This window comes from Thalassophryne amazonica, chromosome 13 (assembly GCF_902500255.1).
Source record: "Thalassophryne amazonica chromosome 13, fThaAma1.1, whole genome shotgun sequence".
NCBI lineage: Eukaryota > Metazoa > Chordata > Actinopteri > Batrachoidiformes > Batrachoididae > Thalassophryne > Thalassophryne amazonica.
In genome coordinates, this window is record NC_047115.1 from 49891759 (window position 1) to 49915729 (window position 23971).

The 23971-nt window shown below is 43.8% G+C and overlaps 2 protein-coding genes across 8 annotated transcripts in view; one reads left to right on the forward strand and one right to left on the reverse strand.

Moving 5' to 3' along the window:
* Nucleotides 1-3672: 3672 nt before the first annotated feature.
* Nucleotides 3673-23730, forward strand: agpat4 (1-acylglycerol-3-phosphate O-acyltransferase 4 (lysophosphatidic acid acyltransferase, delta)). 2 transcript variants are annotated; one of them, XM_034185672.1, is made up of 9 exons: nt 3673-3963; nt 7095-7276; nt 7978-8147; nt 8254-8415; nt 8501-8654; nt 12512-12614; nt 12729-12804; nt 21703-21901; nt 22576-23730. In XM_034185672.1, exons 2-9 carry the CDS (start codon nt 7099-7101, stop codon nt 22662-22664), a joined length of 1131 nt encoding a protein of 376 aa, XP_034041563.1. In that variant the 5' UTR covers nt 3673-3963; nt 7095-7098; the 3' UTR covers nt 22665-23730. The 2 variants fall into 2 exon arrangements, with proteins under 2 accessions (XP_034041563.1, XP_034041562.1); XM_034185671.1 differs by having other exon boundaries at nt 3674-3918.
* Nucleotides 22911-23971, reverse strand: part of map3k4 (mitogen-activated protein kinase kinase kinase 4) — a 48087-nt gene continuing 47026 nt past the window's right edge. For 4 of the 6 annotated variants that reach the window (XM_034185667.1, XM_034185669.1, XM_034185665.1 and 1 more), the window contains one exon: nt 22911-23962. In XM_034185667.1, coding sequence (XP_034041558.1) covers nt 23759-23962 — 204 coding nt within the window. In that variant the 3' untranslated portion in view covers nt 22911-23758. The remainder of the gene's footprint in view (nt 23963-23971) is intronic. The other 2 variants (XM_034185670.1, XM_034185666.1) reach the window with 1 other exon arrangement.

Sequence of the window (23971 nt, forward strand, 5' to 3'; positions counted from 1 at the left end):
GCTACAGCTGAATTTATGGATCATTTTTTAAAAGTTTCTCCTGATAATACATTTGGCATTTGAATAGGAGTACTATATGTTTGGGCCTCCTCAGACAGACCTGGCCTCTCTTTAAACTTATTTGGACTAATGATTCTCAGTGAGGTGGGAGACGCACACACATCTTTTACTGGTCTCATGGTTACAAAGAAAAACAATTGCGTAACGCTGACTTCAGTTTAAACATGACAGTATATAAGCTTAACTGACAAAAACAAAGTTTGTGTGTGTGTGTGTGTGTGTGTGTGTGCACGTGCGTGCAGAATGAGGTCAAATCGTTCAGCGCATCTTTAGCTCCCTCTACTGTTGTAAAGAGGAATGTTATTAAAGAGAAGGACAAGAAACCTTTCCATTCTCGTGAAAAATAACGGAATACTGTTTCAACTTGGGAGGAAATTAAAATAGACATTTTTCTGGCAACTGACCATAACATCAGGCCTTTATTGTGCTTTTGTTTACAATCATCGTTGTATACAATCGTCTAAAAGTATTAAGAAATTGCTTTTAACAGCTGGTTAATCAAGTTTTTCAACTATTTCAGGTTGTTCAAAGTTTCCAAATGACTTTTTTTTTCTTCTTAGAGCTGATTGTGAGATAATCAGATTAAGCTGTTTCAGATAACAGAGCTCGATCCTCTTTGGTTTCATTTCATGCACCAAATACGTGAAGCAAACAATAAATAAATAATACTAATACTAATAAAAAATACTAAAATAAATGTGCACAGCCTTAACCAGTGTTTACTTATCATTATTTATTTGATATCTTAGTCAATGCACTAAGATCTTCTGTGTGAATAAAACTCTTTGAAGAAAAGACTTGCAGTTTAGTGCCACCAGATGGCGCTGTCTACCAAGGATATACACAGTGGTTTCATATGAGACGGACACAGACTGGGCGTGACACATGATAAAGACAGAAACACAGAAACATGATAAAATGTTGCTCTATATATAATTATTTACTTTCATTTGCTTTGTTGTAGTATTTATAAATACTGAGGTGGATAAAAGACCCACTGCGCATGCGCTCTCCTTCCAGTTCATGCATGTGACTTTACACCGGATGCCAGATAAGGAAACGGCTGAGAGGAGGCAAACAGAGAGAGAGAGTACTCACTCCGCCAGTGTTTTTGTGTGAAAAAAAAATCAACAGGAAACATCTTACATTACCTTTGTTTGTTTGTGACTCATTTTGATATGCTGCGCACTGTAGAGATGTTATAACATTGTGACATCATTTTAATTTAATCAGGTTAGTCCCATTGAAATCGAGATCTCTTTTGCAATGGAGACCTGGGCAATTATGAAGTTTCCAATTAACCTGCATCTTTTAAATGTGGGAGGAAACCGGAAAAAAACCCCACGCAAACACGGGGAGAACATGCAAACTCTCACAGAAAGGCCACAGGTAGGGATCCAACCCAAGACCTTCTTGCTGTGAGGCAACAGTGCTAACCACTAATCCACCGTGCTGCATAATAATTGCAATATTAATTGGCACAACAAACATAAAACTTATTTTCATTGTGGTCCTCGATTATAATATTATAAAGTCATATATGGTTCTGTGTGGCCTTGATATTTGACCAGTTCTGTCCAAAAGTGAAACAATTTACATTAAACTATCACACATTTCTTCTATCATGAATTTCATCTTGTATCTTTGGCTCTGACCATGAGTGTGATATTTCAAAGTGACCAAAGGTCAAAATAACCATTGTAAATATCCCCTACATACAGCATATGCACTGGGCCAAAAGTAGTAGGTTGTAGCAGGAGGAGTACAAGTAATACTAGTTTGTATTAGTAGTAGTAGTAGTAATGATAGTAGCAGAATCAGCAATAACTGTAGTAGTACGACTACAAGTAGTAGTTTAACCTCTGCATTGTGTATGTCTGTTTCACGTCCGTCGCTCCACTCGGGACACAAACCTGTGATCTCCGGCATGGAAGGTGGGCGGTCTAACCAGAAGGCTAAAACCTGTGACCTCTGGCATCTGTGGCTAGAGTGTGTTTTGTTGTTGGGAAGTAAAGTTTACTGACTACCATATGCACAGTGACTTCTGTTGGCCTCCATCTCACTCACCCCCCTAAACATCACTCACATCCGGGTCACGGCACCAGTTTAACCTCTGCATTGTGCATGTGTTGGTCTCCTCTGTTGCTCCATTCGGGATGTGAACCCACAATCTCCACCATGAGAGGCAGGTGCAGAAGGCTAAAACACATGGCCTCTGGTGTCTGTGGTCAAACTGACGTTTGGCATTAGAAAGTGAGGTTTACTGACTACCATATGCACAGCGACTCCTGCTGGCCTCTGTCACAGTAGCAGGACTAACAGAAGTAGCAATAGTAGCAGTAGTAGGCGGCTGTACTAGTAGTAGTAGCAGTAGTAATTGCAGCAATGGTAGCAGTAGCAGTCATACTAGGAGGCGTACTAATAGTAGTAGTTGTATTAATAGTAGTAGCAGCCATAGCAAAAGCAGAAATAGTAGCAGTAATAGAAGCAGCAGTAGTAGTAGTTGTTGCAGTAGCAGCAGCAATAGTAGTAGTAGTACTAGTAGTTGTAGTAATAGTAGTAAGAGCTGCAGCAGAAGCAGCAACAGTAGTAGGAGGAGGAGTACAAGTAGTAGTAGTAAGACTAACAGTATTAACAAAAATAGTGGCAGTAGCAGACGTAGTAGGTTTAGGACAACTAGTAGTAGCAGAAGCAATAGTAGCAGAAGGAGGAGGAATACAAGTAGGAGAATGAGTAGTAGGAGGAGTAGTACTGGTAGCAGTAGAGTTTTTGATTTAATTTGATTTATTTGGCAAGAACAATCAATATACATGAAATACATAAATCAGAACTTGCAGAGGATATCACATTAAATCACAGAGACATTTATTTCCTTTGTGGTCCTTGAACTTTAATTCAAGAGACTGTTAATTTCACCTGGTTCTTATTGTAATACTGTCCCTTACAAAGAACAAAGTCAAACTATTTCTAAATTTAAATGTATTCAAAGTCACACAAAAACAGGCCTGGATTCCGAAGAATGTCTCTCTCTCCGGAGATTCACCCATTCAGAACTTGAACAAAGGACTAAAACAGTTTTTATATTACACAACATGGGTATGCCAAAGGCGGACCTTATTTCGCAAAATCCTTCCCTTATTGTTCCGCGTGGGCATTAGAGGGAAGTCCAGCCCCTGCCCATAACCCGCGTGATAACAGGACATATTATAATGTATATTGTAACTTGAATCTCTTTTTTTTTTTGTAAGTGGTAAAACTGGTTCAACTCACTTCAGCATGCACATTTAGACAAATAATAGACTAAAAATTTACCAAACTAAGAATATAACCATTTAAGTAAAGTAAAACAAATAGCAAAGAAAACTAAATAACAAATAATATATAAACACACAAATATATCCAACAATACCCTAACCATTGTTTCGTAAGTAGTACTAATACCAGCGGTAGCAGTAGCAGCAGCAGAACTCATATAGGCCCTAAAAAAATCGTATACTAATCTTATTATGACAACAGAGCGACGGACCGCTGTGTGGAGTCCGGAAAACGCCGACGTTACCTATCTTGTCAGACACAGACGATCTTTGTAGGCAGCGCCCGAGGTTGTAGAAGGAAGCGAAGCTCGCGCTTCTTCGTCTGGTCTCCGGGTGTGGTTAGCTGGTGGGTGTGGCTTCCGCGGGGAAGTTTCGTTCAAACAGTCAAAAACAAATTAAGGCCCCGCGTTATGTGATGCGAGTTGAAGGAAACAACTTAGTAGTTTATTATGGGCAAGCAGTAAATATTGGTGGGAGTTTATTTTTCTTCTTTACTTCGAAAGGTTGAAGGTGCACACGAGCCCAAAGGCGGTGACACAGCAAGGTAACAGTGACGTGTGAATCCAGGTGTGTCCGTTTGCTGAAAGAGGTGCTGCTTAGCTAACGACTTAGCATTTTACTCTGTTTCAGGCTAGAAACATAAAACATTATTTCATTAGTGCTGTACATTGTCCTAATATTTCTGCTGTGTATCTTGTGGAGGTTGTCATGGACAGTCAGATTTTATTTTCACAGTCAAATTAGTTAGAAAACTATTCGAATGTTCTTATAGTTGAAATCGGAGCTTGTCTTTTGGAGCTTGTACATACAATTTAAAGGCGTCATATTGTACACTTTTTGGGGAAAAAACTATGTGTCACAAGGTCTTTCAAACACAGACTAATGCTCATAGACAAAATATGCTACAATCATGGGGCAATGCAGCTGTTCTGCCCAATATAGGAAGATGGGAAACTTCTCGCTTTGGACCTGGACTGCATTGAAATTATCATACTGCACAAGGGTTCCAGATGTGCTTGAAGCCATCTCGTGGATCTGGAAGTATTGTTTAAGTTTCCAGGGTATTTATTTATTCAGTCAGTCAGTCAGTCATTTTCCATACCCACTTACTCCAATTAAGGTTCATGGGGGTTAGCTGGACCTGGACCTGGAGCCTATCCCAGCAGTCATGGGGCGTGAGACAGGGTACAACCTTGACAGGACACGAGTACATTGCAGGGCCACATATTGACAAACACATTCACACCCGCATGCACCCCTGTGGAAGTTAGACTTTATGCGTTCCAGAGAAATTAAATCCTAACCCATTTATGGCAAAGTAATTTGTAGATTTATACTGTGTTCCATTTATCTTGGAATTCATAAGTCGTATCTTGGAATGACATCACAACTGAAGCGAATGCATTCAATTTTCCACACAGCACCACAAGTTAGAAAATAAGCTGGATGCTTCTAAGACATTCGAGTATGGAGTGCTACAAAAATATTTGGTCCACAAAGAAACCTTATGGAAGAGAACAGATGGTGCAGAAGTTGCATTAACATTTTAATTTAATGCTTTGTTTGTAGCATGGTATATATGGTCTTGGTTTGTGACAGCTAACGGGTTAGCCAACATTGGCACTGCCAATTAACACATTACATGGTATTTCATGAATACTGCAACATGTCTGCAGCCAGCCATAGGACGGTACTTTGTGCATGATTTCTTTAAAGGACACAAAAAAGACAAGCAGTAGAAACACTAAAAACTAGAACGTTCACTGCTGTTGTCATGTTGGAATTTATGAACTCTGAGTATGTGGGGCTCTTGTGAGTTGACAAATGGGGTGGTGGCCAAGTGGTTAGTACCAGTGTTGTAATACTTAAGTAGAATTTTGATGTATCTGTACTTCGTTATTTACATTTCTGGTGACTTTCACTTTTACTCCACCACATTTCCTCAGTAAAATGTATACTTTTACTCCGATTCATTTCTCTTAAACGTCTTTGTTACTTCTTGCTACAATAAGAAAGTATAAGAAATTTGATTGGGCAATGCCTGTTTGCAGAGGTGAAAGTAAGGGCCCCTTCACACATAACATAATTGAAGCTGACGAGCACACGCAGGAGGAATTGCATGCCATTTGTGAAAAATCAGAGTTGCCTCCAATACCTCGTATACCTGTCATTACAACTATTCGTGCACACAAGAGGCTAAAAGACAGAGTGTGCCCTGTGAGAGCCCATTCGATCCCTCTCGCGCCAGGTGTCGGCCAAATTCCAGGTGACACACATGAACATTAACCACTGCTTGCTTGACACTTAAAAATGTGTGGCCATTTGCACTGTTAGCACGAAAATAGTGAGCAGACAATCACTTTTGATATGGATTTGAAATTTGTCTAAGTGCCTCCACGAGTGTGGCATTACAAAAAGTAAAATGTGGCGCGCATGTGTTTCGAGCCTTTTAGTCAAGTAATATTTTTCAAGGAGACTTTAACTTTTGCCAAAGTAATTTTATGGTAAGATACTTGTACTTTTACTCAAGTATCACTTTGAGGTACTTTATACAAGACTGGTTATTGCACTTGGTTAAGAAATAGGAATTCTGATTTCAGAGGTTGTTTTCTGGGGGTGTAACTAGGAAATTACAACCTCCATGCAGAAATGGAATGCACCATTACTAGGCAGTTGACAGAGCGGTTTAGAGCCTGTTTTGGGCATCCAAAGACTTCAGTGTTTGTCCACCTTCCCATGCTGCATGGAACAAAAACTTTTTGGTGTGGGGGGGCAGCGACTGTACATCATTCAGAAAATAGCCCGAGTCCTGTAGATGGGTTGGGTATCATTTTGTGTGTGTAATTTTTATTTATTTTCTTATGCCAATGCTATACTGCTACTTTGGAAATGGGGCGAGTTGCCTGAGCAGACTTTTTTTTTATGCACAACACAAAACCACGGTGCCATGTTGGGATCTAGCGGTCCAGCAAAGCCCTTCAGTGGTGCCAAAACCAGACTTGCGTAAACTTGTACCTAGGGTAATCCTAACATAGTCTCAAATGACTAGTAATTGTAACTGAATAATCACAATAAATGAGTTTCACTTTAAAAATGGCAATAAAACAATAAGGAAATTACATCATACAGTCTAATGTGAGATAAGGTGGAACTGTCATATCGGGTGACATTTCTTGAGGTTTGGTCATGCATCAGAAGACGATTCCTTTTAAAAATACCTTCTGCTGTGCATGTCAGAGGTCTTTAAAAAAGTCATTTTCATAAGTAAATTTTGCTTGTAGCAGCAGAAATTCTAAACGCACAAACTGAATTGTGACTTTGTGGTGGTCCAGCATGAACATTCAAACATTTTCAAATATAACAAATGAGCAATAATAATTTTGTACAATATAAAGCCTTCAATAATGGCCTTAATTTTAGTGGTGTCAAAGTACAGCTTGTTGTGGTACAAAAAGGTGACTGTAGAATGATTTAGCAATGAGGTTGTGTAGTCTGATGTGCACACTTTTGCCCAGTGCACGCTGCAGCTTAAAGGCTCCATTCAGAAAATGTGAAAAGAGGGAGGGAGAGAAAAAAAAACCCTCTGGTCAAAGAAAGCCTTTATTTCAGGCTGGCTGTTTTAAATGGTTGCTGTCACTGGCAAGGCGAGCCTCACATTTGAGCTGACTGCTCTGTTGGATGCTTCCCACAGTGCATGTGTGTGTTAATGTCTTCTCACAGAATTATGGGGCTTCTGCAGCTGCTGAAATCCCAGTTCTTGTGCCACCTGATCATGTGCTCTGGGTTCCTGGTCAGCGGCCTCATAATAAACATGCTGCAGCTCTGCACCTTACCTGTGTGGCTGCTCCATAAGCAGCTGGCCCGCAGGATCAACTGCAGACTGGCCTACTGCATCACCAGCCGTGAGTACTTCCTGCGTGCCTCTCAGAAACAAGTTAGTGTAGTATACACATACACACGGTGTGTTTGCTTTACAGCTGACTGTTGCCAAGACGGAAGTCACAAACGAGGTCACTGAAAGGGCGCATGCCTAATGGTTTTGCCCTTGGCAGCTGATTCTGACACTCCACCTAACGCACAAAAAAAATCAGGCTTGTGTGAAGTCACATGGTTTAAAAAAAAAGACAAAAGATAAGAGGCAAAAGGGAAAACCTGTCTCATTTAACACACCATAATGGAATGGAGATCAAACAAGATTTGATGTTGATCTGGATCAAATCCAGTGGATTTACATCAAGTTTAAAGTTATGACACCAGTGCAGCCTCAGAAGTATTCAAGCAGTGCAAATTTTAGAAATATTTCATGTTTGCTGGTGATTATTTTACTGAAATTCAGATTTTCTATTCATTTGACTTGGGTTCAATTAATGTAAATGCATATCATATGTACTTTTTTTTTTTTTAAATGAGCATGCCATAACTGTGACCATCTGCATCATGCAGATGCATTCAGACTTTTGACTGGTGGAGGCATGAGAATTCCCATCAGTTTTCCTATTAGTTGGATATTACCCCAAGAGGACAACTGTTTTGTTCACATGAAGCAAAAGTCAGGCAGATCACAAAACTGAGATTTTTCTGGTTGTGTTTTTATGATTCGAAGAAATGGTGGCTCTGCTGGAGTGGTGGTCCAGAACAGAATGTGTTCTCTACACAGACCCAAAGATGCATCCACTTTATGGAAAGGAGAACGCTATTGTGGTTCTCAACCACAACTTTGAGATTGATTTCCTTTGTGGCTGGACTTTCTGTGAGAGATTTGGAGTTCTTGGGGTAAATGAAAAGTTCCAGAAAATCTATTCTCAGCATCTTCAGACTTTTTGTATGCATTTAGGTGGTATTGTTCAATTCTTGAACATTTATATTCCGCTTCTTCCAGAGTTCAAAGGTGTTGGCTAAGAAGGAGCTGGCCTTTGTACCTGTCATTGGTTGGATGTGGTATTTCCTAGAGATCGTTTTCTGCAAGAGGAAGTGGGAGGAGGACCGAGTGACTGTAGCCAAGAGTCTGCAGAACCTCCGGGATTACCCAGAGAACTTCTGGGTAGGTTTGAGGTCATTTAAACTGATATCTCAAGGCTTATCTTGGAGCAGTGCTACTAATAAACATCCTCATTTGTTGGTGCTAGATGTTGCTTTACTGTGAAGGAACTCGCTTCACGCCAAAGAAGCACCAAATCAGTATGCAGGTGGCTGAGAGTAAAGGTTTGCCCAAACTCAAGCATCATCTTTTGCCTAGGACAAAAGGATTCTGGATCACAGTCCAAAACCTCAGAGGAACTGGTGAGCACCCACTCTGCCACCCAAGGTTGCGTAGGATTACTTTGAAAGAATACATGTGGATTACATGTATGTATGTACATACATTTGGATTACTTGTAATCTGATTACTTTTGGATTACATTTCAAAGTAATCCTACCCAACCTTGCTGCCACCCCAATGAAACATTCACGTTTTGGCATTAGTAAATACCACATGGATTTTGAGCATTGATAACTTGGCAGAGCTTGTCTCTGTGCATGTTGTGTAGTTCTGTTCAATTTTTCCGTGTGTGTGTGTGTGTGTGTCTTACACACACATTCAAATCACAATTGCAGCAAGCTGCTTCACACAAGGAAGGTCTAACCTTCACCACCCCAAATTTGTAAAAAAAAAAAAAAAATTTTTTTGTAACATTGTCATGGATGAAATTTATTTTTCCTCAAAATTCTACACACAATACCCCATTATTGTGTGTACAATTTGGAAGAAAAAAATGTATTTCATCCATTTTGGAATAAGGCTGTAGCATAACATAAAATGTGGAAAAAGTGAAGTGCTGTGAATACTTCCAGGATGCACTACAGTGTAAAATAAGAAATCACATGTACATAAGTATTCAGTTTTTGCCATGAAGCTCAAAATTGAGCTCAGGTGCATCCAGTTTCCACTGATCAAACTTGACCTGGGGTGTAAATTAAGTTGATTAGACCTGATTTCAGCATTAGTGTGGAAGACGCTATCATCTACCTGCTGCACAGCTCTCTGTCACATCTGGAGTCCGTGAGAGTCATGTTCTTTGACTTCCCCAGTGCCTTCAACACAATTCAGCCATCACTTTTCAAGGGAAAGCTGGAAGGAGCTGGAGTCGACTGTCACCTGGCTTCATGGACCATCGACTACCTCGTCAACAGACCACAGCATGTGAGGCTTCGAGACTGTGTCTGATGTGGTAGTATGCAGCACGGGGGTCCCACAGGGTACAGTACTCTTTCCTCTTCACGCTGTACACATCAGACTTCAGCTACAACATGGACAGTTGTCACCTTCAGAAGTTTTCCAACGACACAGCCATTGTTGGACGTCTGTCTGAGAGGAACGATCTGGAGTACAGGAAGGTCATCACCAACTTTGTGGCCTGGTGTGAACTGAACCACCTGTGCACCAATGGAAGCAAGGCAAAGGAGGTGATGATTGACTTCAGAAGGAATGCTCCTCAGATTGTGCCTGTGAACATCCAGGGCTTGGACATAGAGATTGTGGAGAAGTACAAATATCTGGGTGTCCACTTTAACAGCAAAGTGGACTGGACACGCACCACAGATCTTCTGTAGAAGATGAGCCAAGGTCGTCTTAACTTGCTGAGGAGACTGAGGTCCTTTGCTGTGTGCAGGACACTGCTGAAAACCTTTTATGACTCTGTGGTGGCATCAGCCATACTTTACACTGTGGTCTACTGGGGCTGTGGAAATCCTGAGAGGGACAAAGAGACTCAGTAGATAGCCAGAAAGGCAGGCTCTGTCCTGAAATGCACTCTAGACCCCATAGAGGTGGTGGGTGAGAGGAGGATGTTAGCTAAGCTGACATCAATTTTGGACAACCCCTCTCACCCCTTACATGAGACTGTGGGAGCCTTAACCAGATCCTTCAGTAATAGATTGCTGCACCCTCTGTGCAAAACAGAAAGCCTCCGCAGGTCATTTATTCCAACTGCAGTTAGACTGTATAATACCTCAAAATGTTTTAGCACCATAATCACCTGCTGATTTTGCACCATTAACTACACCTACTGCCATTCTATTTGTGCTTCATTGCATGCACAACTGTGCAGTTCATCCTGTGCTGTAAATTTTTACCATATCTATATATTCTTGCACTTATATTCTATTTTTCACAATTTGTTCACATAACTATTTATGCACCCTTCAGCAAACATTGCAATATACTTTAGTCACCTTTCTTTAATGTAAATATTTATTTTTCTTTACTACTGTACGACTCTTCTTGCTGCAAGAAGTGATTTTCCCCACTGTGGGATCAATAAATCTTATTTGGAAAGCCACACCCCTGTTTGCATATAAGGTCCCACAGTTGACAGTGCACATCAGAGCACAAACTAAGCATGAAATCAAAGGAATTGTTTGTAGACCTCTGAGACAGAATTGTCTGAAGGCACAAATTTGAGGAAAGGTACAGAAACGTTTCTGTGGTCTCCATCACCCGTAAATGGAAGACATTCGGCTCCACCAGGACTATTACGAGAACTGGTCACCCGTCTAAACTAAGATCGGGGTAGAAGGACCTTCATCAAGGAGGTGACCAAGAACTTGATGGTCACGTTGTCAGAGCTCCAGCATTCCTCTGTGGAGAGAGGAGAACCTCCCAGAAGGACAGCCATCTCTGCAGCAATCCACCGATCAGGCCTGTATGGTGGAGACAGAAACCTTAGTAAAAGGCACGTGGCAGTCCACCCGCAGTTTGTCAAAAGGCACCAGCAGCAGGACAGTGACCCTAAGCACACTGCCAAGATATCAAAGAAGTGGCTTCAGGACAACTGTGAATGTCCTTGAGTGGCTCAGCCAGAGCCCAGACCTGAATCTGATTGAGAGATCTGAAAATGGCTATGCATTGATGCTCCCCATCCAACCTGATGGAGCCTGAGAGGTGCTGCAAAGAGGAATGGGCAAAACTGCCCAAAGATAGGTGCACCAAGCTTTTGGCATCATATTCAAGAAGATTTGAGGCTGTAATTGCTGCCAAAGGTGCATCAACAAAGTATTGAGCAAAGGATGTGAATACTTATTTACATGATGTTAGTTTATTACATCTGCCAAGGACGTAATAAAATCATTCGCATTTATTTATTTGTCTGTCTGTTAGTAGGATTATGTCAAAATTACTGCGCTGATTGTGACTAAAATTTCACCAGATACATATTAGGCCATGGAAGATTCCACAAAATTTTGGAGGTGATCCAGATTCTGGATCAAGATTTCAATTTCTATAGGCTTTGAAGGATTACGTCAAAACTATTGTACAGATTCTCACCAAATTGCCACTACAGATGGATATTGGAGCATGGAAGACTACTGAATTTTGGAGATAATCCAGATTGGTGGACGTCAGAAATCTTGAATTGCTCCTGTTGTAAATGTCACTTTCTGGTTTGCCACATATGGTGCATCTGTAAAGTATTCACTGTGCTTCACTTTTTCTACATTTTATATTACAGCCTTATTCCTGTCACTGTCAATTCTGGATAAAACAAATGCAAGTATCAGTGTTTCTGCAGTCACCAAAGACAGGTTAAATCTATGCCATTTAAAGCAAGCATTCTTTGTCATGTCTGAACCCACACTGTCCTTTAAGCTCCACACAGATTACCTTAGCACTTTTTTGTGTTCTTGTGATGATGAATGAAATGCATCCAATGTTATATTCAGGCTATCTGAGACTGTGCACTGAGGAATTTATTTTATCTTAATGCAACTTGGATGTCTCATTTTAGGTTTGCAGAAGTTTCTTGGTATGCACACACCAATAGTGAAATTGTGTGTGTGTGGGGGGGTGCAATTCGGCCACTATCAAAAGTTTTGGGCACAGTGTTTTGTTTTTTGCTCTTACAATGGGAGCCTCTAAATATTTTAGGAGCATGCTGACTGATACAGGATACAGTCTCTATGAAAGTGTTCCTTCCCTTTCAAACATTGTGGAATCCAGTAATATGGTGAGGGAAATTAAGGCAGGACAACCACTATATGTGGATAGTGTACAACCACATTAAGGGTAGGCCTGGCAGGTTCTCTAAACACTTACTTAGTGGCCTGCTGTATTTTCCTCATGTCCACTCCCTTTCAAACGCTCTTTCCCATCTGTTTAGTTGCAGCTGTGTATGATTCCACACTGAACTTCAGAAACAATGAAGTGCCGACCTTTCTTGGAGTTCTAAATGGGAAGAAATATCATGCTGATTTGTATGTAAGGTGGGGCGGCTCTTTTGTGTTTCACGTTCACATCCTATTTGTTGCTTAATTTCAGGCTTTTGTGTTTCTCTAGCTTGTTCCCACTGAGGCCTCACTTCCTCTTTTCGCTTTTAGGAGAATTCCTTTAGAGACGATCCCAGATGATGAGGCAGGCTGCGCTGCTTGGCTTCACAAACTCTACCAGGAAAAGGTAACCACCCTGAAAGTTCTGCACTCATTGGTCACACTCATTATGGGGCTATTCCACAGAGCGCCAATCCTTCCTGTGAATAGCCAATTGGGCTTGTTTTGAAGTATCATAGTAATGCCTTGATCTATCTTTGTCAATCTTAAACTTGGTATACATAGTAGCTGTGGCCATCATCTGCACCAGTTTTGAAATCTGGGTCTAATTTTTGAGCTGTTAAAAGATTTCATTCTGATTTGCAAAATCATTGCTAATGGGTGGTAACTTCGGGCCGTTCATAGTCTTAACAGCTTTAATCACATTCGAATGCCTCTAAATGGGGTATTCCTAGTGAGTACAGCTTGAAACATGTTTGATCATGCTCCATATTTGAAGCTGAACTAGTTTTGTTTGTGGTCCTGGTCATGGCCACTTTACATGCGGGTTGCCAGGTCTGTACTTCATAAGTCAGCCTGGTAAGAGGGAAGTAGGGTTAAGCAGTTTCATCCTGTGATTTTTATTTTTTACTTTTTGGTGTCCGATCATAGTAGAATGGCACCCTTTGGAATAGGGGTGTTATTAACCTGGAGTAGTTTGCAATCCCAGCGCTAAATAATTACAGTAAGTCCCTTCAGCTGCTCCCTTGTTTTTCCACTGTAGGTCGCCACAGCAAATCCGAAGTGGATCTGCGTGTTGATTTGCCACAGGTTTTATGGTGGATGCCCTTCCTGACGCAACCCCATATTTCATGGAGAATGGGTAGGGGTGGGTTTTGAACCTGGAACCTTCCACACTGAAAGCAAGTGCACTTAACCACTTAGCCCTGCTTCAGGTCATTGACCAGGTCCTCCCATGTAGTTCTGGGCTTTCTCAGAATCATCCTTACCGCACGCGGAGAAATCTTGCATGGAGCCCCAGACAGAGAAAGACTGACAGTCATCTTGTGTTTCTTCCATTTTCCTAATAATTAGGCCAGCAGTTGTCTTCTCACAAAGCTGCTTGCCTGTTGTCCTGTAGTCCATCCCAGCCTTGTGCAGGTCTACATTTTTGTCCCTGGTGTCCTTAGACAGCTCTTTGGTCTTAGCCATGGTGGACAGGTTGGAGTGTGATTGATTGTGTGGACAGGTGTCTTTTATACAGGTAACAAGTTCAAACAGGTGTAATTAATACAGGTAAGCATGCAGAATAGGAGGGCTTCTTAAAGACTAACAGGTCTGTGAGAGCCACAATTCTTGCTGGTTGGTAGGTGATCAAATACTTATAGTAGTGTTCAGAATAATAGTAGTGCTATGTGACTAAAAAGATTAATCCAGGTTTTGAGTATATTTCTTATTGTTACATGGGAAACAAGGCATCACTAGATTCTCATAAATCCAACAAGACCAAGCATTCATGATATGCACACTCTTAAGGCTATGAAATTGGGCTATTAGTAAAAAAGAAAAAAAAGGGGGTGTTCACAATAATAGTGGCATTCGGTCAGTGAGTACATCAATTTTGTGGAACAAACAGCTGTGAATCAGGTGTCCCCTATTTAAGGATGAAGCCAGCACCTGTTGAACATGCCTTTCTCTTTGAAAGCCTGAGGAAAATGGGACATTCAAGACATTGTTCAGAAGAACAGTGTAGTTTAATTAAAAAGTAGATTGGAGAGGGGAAAACCTATACGCAGGTGCAAAAAATTATAGGCTGTTCATCTACAATGATCTCCACTGCTTTAAAATGGACAAAAAAAAAAAAAAGACACGTGGAAGAAAATGGAAAACAACCATCAAAATGGATAGAAGAATAACCAGAATGGCAAAGGCTCAGCTCCAGGATGATCAAAGACAGTCTGGAGTTACCTGTAAGTGCTGTGACAGTTAGACACCTGTGTGAAGCTAATTTATTTGCAAGAATCCCCCACAAAGTCCCTCTGTTAAATAAGAGATGCAGAAGAGGTTACAATTTGCCAAAGAACACATCAACTGGCCTAAAGAGAAATGGAGGAATATTTTGTGGACTGATGAGAGTAAGACTGTTCTGTTGGGTCCAAGGGCCGCAGACAGTTTGTGAGACGACCCCCAAACTCTAAATTCAAGCCACAGTTCACATTGAAGACAGTGAAGCATGGTGGTGCAAGCATCATGATATGGGCATGTTTCTCCTACTATGGTGTTGGGCCTATATATCGCATACCAGGTATCATGGATCAGTTTGGATATGTCAGAATACTTGAAGAGGTCATGTTGCCTTATGCTGAAGAGGACATGCCCTTGAAATGGGTGTTTCAACAAGACAATGACCCCAAGCACACTAGTAAACCAGCAAAATCTTGGTTCCAAACCAACAAAATTAATGCCTTGCAGATGTGAAGAAATCATGAAAAACTGTGGTTATACAACTAAATACTAGTTTAGTGATTCACAGGATTGCTAAAAAAGCAGTTTGAACATAATAGCTTTGAGTTTGTAGCGTCAGCAGCAGACGCTACTATTATTGTGAACACCCCCTTTTCTACTTTTTTTTTTTTTTTTTTTTTACTAATAGCCCAATTTCATAGCTTTAAGAGTGTGCATATCATGAATGCTTGGTCTTGTTGGATTTGTGAGAATCTAGTGATGCCTTGTTTCCCATGTAACAATAAGAAATGTACTCAAAACTTGGATTAATCTTTTTAGTCACTTAGCACTATTAATGTGAACACTACTGTATTTCATGCAATAAAGAGAAAATGATACTACAGTCACGTTTGCAATTTTGCCTCTGCACAATGGTGTTGAAATGAAACGAGAGTTACGAATGTAACTATGATTCTATGAATTCCGGATGACCGCCAGAGGGTGGTGCTTTAGCACCTGGATAACTACATGTGCGCAGCACAAAGGTCGAGAGTATATACAAACAAAGTCACTCCATTGGATGTGACCTGGGTAACGTCACTGGTTGTCTTTATATAACAGACGCACCCAGCGCTCGCTTCTTTTCGGAATGAACTCGCAATACTGAGTGACAAGCAACTCTGGCGGTCATCCGGAATTCGTAGAACCGTAGTTACATTCGTAACTCTTGTTCTATTTCATTCCTCCTGACTGCCAGAGGGCGGTGCTTTAGCACCTGGATGACTCAATACCAACAAGGTCACGAAGAGTCACACTCACCTCGCATCAGCAGTGGGGAGTGGAGGCAGACACCACCACCGAAGTCACCGCAGGAGGAGCAGCCACATTTAGTCTGTAATAGCGGGCGAAGGTACAGGACGAAGCCCATGTAGCAGCAGCACAAATATCACTCAAAGGGACACCTCTCAGTGCAGCCCAGGAGGTGGACACCCCTCTGGTGGAACGGCACGTAACCTTAGGAGGCAGAAGACCTCTGGACCTATATACTTGTAAAATGGCATCCACGACCCAATGCGAGAGTCGCTGCTTTGAGACAGCACAGCCTCTTTTGTGATAACCGTAACACACAAACAGGGCATCTGTTTTCTGGATCCTGGCAGTCGCACTAATGTACTGCTTCAGCATTCGGACAGGACACAGGGAACCTGAAACAGATAATCCTGGATCAGAATGCGGGACATACACAGCCAAGGAAACTGGCTGGTTAACATGAAAGGTTGAAATTCTCTTGGGTAAAAAGGAGGGATTAGGCCACAGCATAACCCCAGATCCGTCAGAATTCCATCGCAAACAGTCCCCAGTGACTGATAGGGCATGGAGCTCTCCCAAACGCTTAGCCGAAGACAGTGCAAGTAGAAAGGCAGTCTTCACTGACACCCATTTAAGATCAGCACTTTCAACTGGTTCGAAAGGGGATAAGCTTAAACCCTCCAGGACTAGAGGAAGGTCCCATGAAGGTACGTGTGCAAGCCTTGGAGGCCGCAAACGTAGAGCACCTTTCAAAAAACGACACACTAAGAGGTGTGAACTCACTGATCGGCCATCAACGTAGACGTGCCGGGCAGAGATTGCAGCAACATAAACCTTCAAGGTAGCGACAAAGTCCTTTCTCTAGCAGTTCTTGTAAATATTTGAGGAGAATAGGCACAGGGCAACGCTCTGGGTTTAACTTCTGGTTCTCACACCACCGCGCCAACAGCTTCCATCTGTTGTCATACAAAGCCCTGGTAGAAGCAGCACGTGAATTAAGGATAGTCTGAACAACAGCCTGGTCACAAGAACTTAACAAGGAGTCCGGCCCCTCATCGGCCACACATACAGTTGAAGGCGTTCTGGGTGAGGGTGCCAAATCCTCCCCTGTAGCTGTGACAACAAATCCTTCCTCTCCGGGAGAGCCCAAGGTTCCCCCTCGAGGAGCTTGCAAATCATGGGAAACCAAATCCTCCCTGGCCAGAATGGAGCAACCAGCAGCATCCTGTGGCTGCTCTGATCTATTCTGTGCAGTGTCAACATCAGCAGCGGGAGAGGAAGGAAGGCATAAAGGAGGCAATTCGGCCACGGGTGAGCCAATGCTTCTTGCCCCAGCGGGCTGTCTGGTTCCGAGAGGGAGTACCACCGTGGGCAATGTGTCGAGGTGCTTGAAGCGAAAAGGTCCACTTCCGCTACACCATACTTCTGCCAGATCATTTGGACCACAATCGGGTTCAGTCTCCACTCTCCCGGTGGTGGTTTCTGTCTGGAGAGTAAATCCACAGCGCTGTTCTGTACGCCGGGCAGATGAACTGCTCTGACACTTTGAAGGCGAGGCAACGCCCATAAGAGAAGCCTCCAAGTTTCTGTCAATGAGTGATTGGACCTGGTGCCCCCCTGATGGTTTATGTGATAGACTGTTGACGTGTTGTCCGACCGGACAAGAACACGTCTTCCTCTCATGGCCGGGAGGAAATGCTTGAGAGCCAGTCGCACAGCGCGAAGCTCCAGCACGTTTATGTGTTGGAGTCTCTCCTGAGGACTCCAGACACCCCTCACCATCCTGTGATTCCACACGGCCCCCCAACCTTTGAGTGATGCATCTGTAACAACCACCTCTCGGCAGAAGGCACTGGTTGGAGAGTCGTACAAGCTTGTGCTGATGCAACTTTGAGTTGAGGCCTAGGTTGTTGATCTAAATCTGTAGGGGACGTAAGAACAGAAGTCCCAAAGGGATGGCGATGCAGTCATAGTCAGGGAGTTGATGGCAATGCCGATAAAGGTCGTTTGTTGACTGGGAACAAGAGAACTCTTTGCAAAGTTCACTGAGTCCTAAATGAGAGACATGGTTCAGTAGAAGAGCTGTGTCGTTGTGTGCCTGCTCCTGAGTCGGAGCGCAGACAAGCCAATCGTCTAAGTACGGTAGGATTCTTAATCCAAGAGCTTGCAGTGGGGCTAGTGCTGCAGCCATACATCTGGTAAATGTACGAGGGGCGAGAGAGCGACTGAAAGGAAGCACCCTGAACTGGTATGACTGACCTTCGAAAGCAAAGCAGAGAAACTGCCTGTGACGAGGCGCCACTGGCACATGGAAATAGGTGTCTTTTAAGTCAACACTTGTGAACCAGTCTCCTGGTGTGATAGTTTGAAGGACGTCTACTGTGCAGAGCATGTGATACTGCAGCACTTTGATATAATGATTCAGACGTCGGAGATTGAGGATAGGACGAAAGCCGCCATCCTTCTTTGGAACAAGGAAGTAAATTGAATAGAACCCCCTGAGCTGGTCTGAACTGTGAACTGGCTCTATGGCCCCCTTCTCCAGGAGTTCCAAAATCTCCCGTTGTAGGGCAGCAGACTGCACCGAGTCAGAAACAACAGTCATCCTCACCCCATTGAACCTTGGAGGACGACATCTGAACTGAATTCTGTAACCTTCGAACACGGTTGAAATGACCCATGGGTCTTCAACTCAGCCACTGGGAGGCTCAAGTTCATTTTGTGAAAAACTGCTGCGGGCCAAACGTTGGCAGTCAGACCTGACCACCTCTGCCTCACATCCTTGACGACCTCTGGGCGCGATTACTGGAAGCTCTGTGAAACTGTTCAGTTCTCGGGGGTCTGCCCGTAGGCTCCCGAAAGGCAAGCTGCTGGGAGAGCTGACCCTCACCTGCGAAAGCACGTGCAGCTCTGGGCGTCAGAGGAAGCCTGGATGTAGAGTGAAAAGCTGTAGCACTGAGGTCTGGAAGACCGGTGTAGGTCAACAAACTGTTGCCGAGATTTACTAGCCTTAACAGCACGCTCCAAAGTTTGTTGGGCCGCAGGTCCAAATACTTGGCCTGGAAGAACCGGCAGCGAACGGAGTGTGCCTCTGCAGGATTCGGACAGGGGGGACTGTGCAAGCCACCCCTTACGTCTAGTGATGGTAAGGGTTGACATCAGTCTGCCAAGCTCTCTGGACATATAAGCAAATGTGTGGAGTGAGGCATCACTAAGACTTTGCATAGCATCATCAACCTCTGCCTCCCTCAAAGACTTTGGGAGGGCAAGGGCTAAATGGGACAGTGAGTTTCCTAGGTGACCGATGCGAGCACCTATGTCATAGCTTTTGGTGAGGTCATCAGTGACCCTACACTGAGGTCGTGGGCAGCGGGCATCCGGCCGAGCAGCATCAGCTGGAGCCACAACCAGGTTCGCAATAATGCTGTCAACGGCAGGCATACGGTTCAGACCATACTGCGCCAAATCACAGCGTTAACAGCTCTGCAATCTCCAGGTTTCCGCAGGGGGATTGTCAACCCCAAGCCTGGATAAAGCAAACAGAAGAGCTTGCTTGACAAAGGATAGTTCAGGTCCGGTTTGCGGCAGGGACTCTGCCTCAGAGGTGTGAGAGCCCACTAATGAATGGCTTGGAGAAAGACCCCTCTCATCCTTATCCTCCACACAGTTTATATCACTTGTCATGTACAAGGAATCAGTCGTAGCAATAGACACGACATCTTCCTCCTGAGTAACATTGGTCTGATCAGCCTCATTAGGGACAACAGGAACTGTCACTGCATCCCTTGGCTGTAGATTCAGAAGCAAGGACTTAATCTGAGCAAACTCAGAAGTCAACGTTTCGACCTTTTCAGCCAAAGCATGGTTATGAGTAACCTTCTTAGCAGATGGGGCTCCTGCATGTTGGTGTTCATGGCGCTTTGGTTCCTTCCTGGGGCTGGAGGCCAAAGTCACACTAGATATTCCACTTTCCAATGCTGCAAGTCTAGCAGATCTCTGTCAGTGGCATGCTGGCACAATTAAGGCAGGCATCGCCAGTCAGGGCTTCCCTCAGGTGTCCGATCCCAAGATACGAGGGGCAAAACATATGTCCATCATCTGGGCTCAAGGGAGCCAAACAGGTACTACAGCCATGCAACAAAGGCCCTGTCAACATTGTGGACTGTGTGTAGATGGCTAACGCAAGCCCTGACGGTTACAAATGGAAAGACAAAGCGCGAATCACACGCAGTGTAAATAGTAACACGAGGCACGGAGCGCGAAGCACTCACAGCCGCAGACTCGGCACGGAGCGCGAAGCACTCACAGCCGCAGACTCGGCACGGAGCGCGAAGCACTCACAGCCGCAGACTCGGCACGGAGCGCGAAGCACTCACAGCCGCAGACTCGGCACGGAGCGCGAAGCACTCACAGCCGCAGACTCGGCACGGAGCGCGAAGCACTCACAGCCGCAGACTCGGCACGGAGCGCGAAGCACTCACAGCCGCAGACTCGGCACGGAGCGCGAAGCACTCACAGCCGCAGACTCGGCACGGAGCGCGAAGCACTCACAGCCGCAGACTCGGCACGGAGCGCGAAGCACTCACAGCCGCAGACTCGGCACGGAGCGCGAAGCACTCACAGCCGCAGACTCGGCACGGAGCGCGAAGCACTCACAGCCGCAGACTCGGCACGGAGCGCGAAGCACTCACAGCCGCAGTAATAACACAATGCACACAGCCGAAAAACTCGCAGCCCGAGTGCTAAGTCACTTAGCGCAACGACGACAGCACTAGCTGCTAGCGGAGCTGTTTAACTTAGTAAAATGGCGGCAGTGCAGACGAAGTACTTCAAGGAGTGGAAAACACTCACTGCAAGCCCAACACAGTACACTATACTGGTTCTGATACACACACTACCACGTAGTTAATGGGGTTAGTGACACAACTAAACAAATAGCCAGGTTTCATCGAAACAACACAGCTAATGTGCACAAAGGAAAATACCCAGCAGGGCAGTGGCAAAGGCGCGTACCCAACGTTTAGGAAGGTGTACTCATGACAGGCGTCAGTCAAAGAATACAAAAACGGTGAAGCAGTGTCTTGCGGCCTCTGGAGGACGTGTGCAGTGCACATAGCTCCAACCAAAGGTGGGTTGCGAGGCTACAAGCGAGAGCGGCAATCGCAGCTGAATGCGTTCTCAATCTCTAAGAATGCGAGAATGTAGAAAGAAGCGAGCGCTGGGTGCGTCTTGTATATAAAGACAACCAGTGACGTCACCCAGGTCACATCCAATGGCGTGACTTTGTTGGTATATATTCTTGACCTCTGTGCTCCGCACATGTAGTTACCCAGGTGCTAAAGCACCGCCCTCTGGCGGTCAGGAGGAATGAAATAGAACCATCGAGATGTGCTTGTAGTGTTGGTTTCTTTTAAATGCACCCTCTGATTTTTGTAATCGCTCAGTCTGACAGTCCACCCTGCTGTAAATGGGCACCAGCCTTGGCTGGGGTAGTCATCCGCATCTGGCTGGTGTCCCATCCAGGAGGATTCGTAGACTCATCTGTTTCACACTAAGGAATTTGGAGATGAGCACCAACACTAGTGGGCTTCAGGGCCTTTTAGGCTTTACTTCTGTGTAATGTGACTAATTGTGCAGCTCTCCTGATTTTAAAGCATTGATGTAAAGGCTTTGAGCTTCTGCATCAACTAGAAAACCCATGGCGTACTATTACCTGAAATTGTCATGGTGGCAGGTCTGTGATGTCGACGTGAGCAGCTGCAGCAATATGTCCTTCATAATTTGTCCACAGGATAGCCTTCAGGAGCACTATGCACAGACCGGACGGTTCCCTTCCCCTGTTGTGGAGACAATACGCCGGCCTTGGCCCCTGATCAACTGGCTGTTCTGGTCTTCCTTGTTCCTCTACCCACTTGGCATTCTTCTTGCCCAAATGATCAGCTCTGGATCACTGATGACAATCCTGGTTTCAGTGGCTCTCTGCACTACAGGTTAGTTTTTGATGACATTTGAGCCCATTGTGGAGTCTCCCTGAAATTAGTATAATGGGCCTTCCTTCAGTTTAACCAGCACCTCTTTGTCCAAACACTCCATAAAGCAGCAGCAGATCTGACAACTCAAACGTAAGTTGCAGTTTTGGAAAATTGGTGCACATCCTTTTATCCAGGCATGCCCTTGTTTTTATACATGAGTAAAATAAAAGCATTCACTCACTGGAATAACACGATGTTAACAGAGAAACCTGTTTCTCTAACAGCATGGGTTCACCAGCAGCATGCAGTGTTTCCACAATAAATAATGCATGGATTTAGTTAGTAAAATGTCAAATCTGAAATGGTTCAATTTGTTGGCTTTACGAACTGTCAGTTAAATTGGAACAAAATTCCACACCACAATTTTGGCCTAAACAACCTGATTGTGAACCATCCCTCTTGTTTTACAAATTTTAGTTTTGCAGAATGACAGGTCACTATCCAGTTTTATGCTGACCTCTAAATTCTGACTCCATAATAGTTAAGCTTCCCGTTTTGATGATTTCTAAATTGAAGCTAAAAATATTTACGGTGGAAATATTCATATTTTGTACATGAGCTCAGACTGCTGCCCCCCACAGTAACTCATGCTTGTAAAACTACAGGAATTAAGATTCACTTCTGCTTCCCAGGTTCACTGGGAGTTCGCTGGATGATTGGCCAGACTGAGATCGACAGAGGCTCTAACTATGGGAATAAGGAAGCTTGTCTGAACAACTAAAGGGATTGGGATCCACTTACTGAACTGTGCTGGTCCAACAAGTACTAATCTGCTTGAGTGCAGACAGGATTACTTCAGCCAAAGGTTCCAAGCAGAACTGTAAAGATCACACATGCCAGGCATTTTGAGAACAGCTACCTCTGAAAACAGCTACATTATGATTTCTTTGGGGGGGGGTTGCACTAAATTAAATTAGAATATTAAGATATTGTCACTGTACTTGTCAATGTCACACATTTCACTTTCTTTACAAAAAGATTGGTTTATTTATTAATGTTTGTACATAGCAAACACTGAATGAGCAGCAGAGGACCAGAAGTTTGTTTGTGTGTGTGTCTTGTGTTCAGCAGCAGGGAGGGTGAGCAGACCACATTTCTCCTGTAGCAATGCTCCAATCACTGATACTGTTCATATCAGCCCCCTCTTGGAGGCGTCACAACCAACCTGACATTTACCTTTCAACAAAGAAAAATACATTTAAAATGAGCCTCCTCATGCAGACGCTTGCCAGACGATAAGTTAATTTGATAAGGTGGATGTTTTGTGCCATAAACCAGCAGCTCCATTCAGTCACAAATGGTGGCTGGTATCATCCCTCTACACAACTGCTCCCTACGGTAAACAATTTAAAAAGTGCCATAGATATTGCCACCCAACCCTCCTAAAGTATTCCTCAATGCCTCTTCTATGAGAATAAATGTAGCAATAGTTAAATCACTTTACAAATATGGTTTATACAGAGAATTAAAGCCAATTATTCTTACAGTATATATACAGCAACCCCCCCCCCCCCCCAAAAAAAACCCCTGAACTCAACAAGTTCAGTTATACTCTGAAATGATAGTGTGCAGTTCCTCAGCTTAAATCCATGTTCCTTCAGATGAGTCTTCCTCTTCTGTTCCCAGTTTTCTTTTTGCTGACATGTACAGTAGTGCTTTATTTTGTAAACCTGAACACCACAGTGCAGATCCTGGTCACTCTTCATCTGTGCAAACCTAAAACAGACAAACCAGCAGCTGATGGGGCAGAGTTTAGAGCAGCTTTAATGTTCAACAAGTTGCACCTTGGGAAACCTCTTTCAAATTCTTAACTGATCAGTTGCACATGCTCAGTCTCACCTTAACAAACGGGTGGTCAAGCAGCATGCTTGCTGTCCAGCGGCGTTTAGGTTCGCTTTCTAAACAGTGAGTGAGGAAGTCCTTGCCCTCTGTGCTCAGTTTCTCTGGAATGGGGGGTTTGTGGCCCATCCCCACTTTGTACATGATCTGGAAGTTGTGTTCATACTCATGCCAGGGTCTCTGGAGGTT